The sequence below is a fragment of the Blastocystis sp. subtype 4 genome, assembly GCF_000743755.1.
Source record: "Blastocystis sp. subtype 4 strain WR1 chromosome Unknown seqid_0877, whole genome shotgun sequence".
NCBI lineage: Eukaryota > Bigyra > Opalinata > Blastocystidae > Blastocystis > Blastocystis sp. subtype 4.
In genome coordinates this window covers 1-1287 of record NW_014568670.1, presented here as the reverse complement: position 1 = coordinate 1287, position 1287 = coordinate 1, and the positions used below count along the sequence as shown (strand labels likewise).

The 1287-nt window shown below is 39.3% G+C and overlaps 1 protein-coding gene across 1 annotated transcript; it reads left to right on the top strand.

Annotated features, from left to right (window-relative positions):
* Positions 1–174: 174 nt before the first annotated feature.
* JH06_5583 (hypothetical protein) lies at positions 175–1276 on the top strand (the record flags this gene model as incomplete). Its single annotated transcript, XM_014669219.1, has 2 exons — positions 175–1180; positions 1215–1276. 2 exons carry the CDS (start codon positions 175–177, stop codon positions 1274–1276), a joined length of 1068 nt encoding a protein of 355 aa, XP_014524705.1.
* Between the last annotated feature and the right edge of the window lie 11 nt (positions 1277–1287).

Genomic DNA, 1287 nt, shown 5'->3' with positions numbered 1-1287 from the left:
CTTTCTCTTTATGCTCCAATTACTCCCTTGACTGCATGGCAGTTTTCTCTGAACGCACCTCAAGCTGATTGGACTGAAGTGTCTGCCATTGTAGATGGATGGGATGAATACATCAAAGGTAATTGGACTGAAAGTGCTAGTGGAACTCAGTACTTCCGAACAAGTGTGAGAGTAATGACGAATCTGGCTGCTTATGATCTTCGTGTGCGTTATATCTCAGGTGTGATCATTTATGTGAATGGAATTGAAGTATATCGTGATAACATGGCTGATGGATTGGTTGATGCGACTACATTGGCTACTAATAGTTATAATTCTGAAGTAGTTCGTGGTGTGGTTCGTTCTGGAATGGATCTTCTGAATCCTACTGCTGTGATTGCTGTTGAACTTCATTTCACAAGTAATGAATCTCGTGAAGTGACTTTCGAAGCTATTCTATCTCAGATGGCAAGTGCTTCTGTGAACTCTAATTGTTATATGTTGTCTGAGTATAGTGTGACAAGTCCTCATGGAAGTACAAGTGATTTGACGGATATGAATATGAATACTGTATTCTCTACCACATCTGATTTGATGAGTGTTTCATATTCATGGAGTGATTTGAGAGTGATTGTTAATGGATGGAAGTTTGGAGTGGGTTCAGATACAACAATTGCTCCTACGAGTTTTATGTGGAGTGGTTCAATGTCGAGTGGAAGTGAGATGACTGAAGTGGGTTCGATTAGTATGAGTGGATACAATGCTAAGACTTATTATACAACGAATTCTGTATCTTCAGATGCCACATATGGCTACTATACAATCCAAATGGGATCTTCAGGTAGTTCGATTGGATTGAGTGGTTTGTATCCTATGATATGTTCTCAAATGGTTCCTTCTTCAATTGAATATCCTAAGAATTCATATTCAATCATGCGAGGTGTTGAAGTTGTATCGATTGTTCCTGGTGTGAGTGGTTTTGTGAATTGTAGTAGTACTCCTGTTCTTCCTGATGGATTGAGACTTAGTTCAGACTGTCGTATTGAAGGTACTAGTTTTGTAACTGGAACGAATGAATATACTGTGTCAGGATGGATCATGGAACAGATTGTTTCTTCTGTGATCAGTATTTCAATTGAAACTTGTGTTGGAACTGTGATTTCAATTCATCGTGAAGGAGGTGTGGAAGGTGAAGGAGTGAGTATTCGTTCTTCGACTAGTTCTGTTTTCCATAGTACTGCTGAGGGTTCTTGGGATGAAACATTGTGTTTGCCTCTTGGTCAATACACGATTGTGATGACAAGTTCT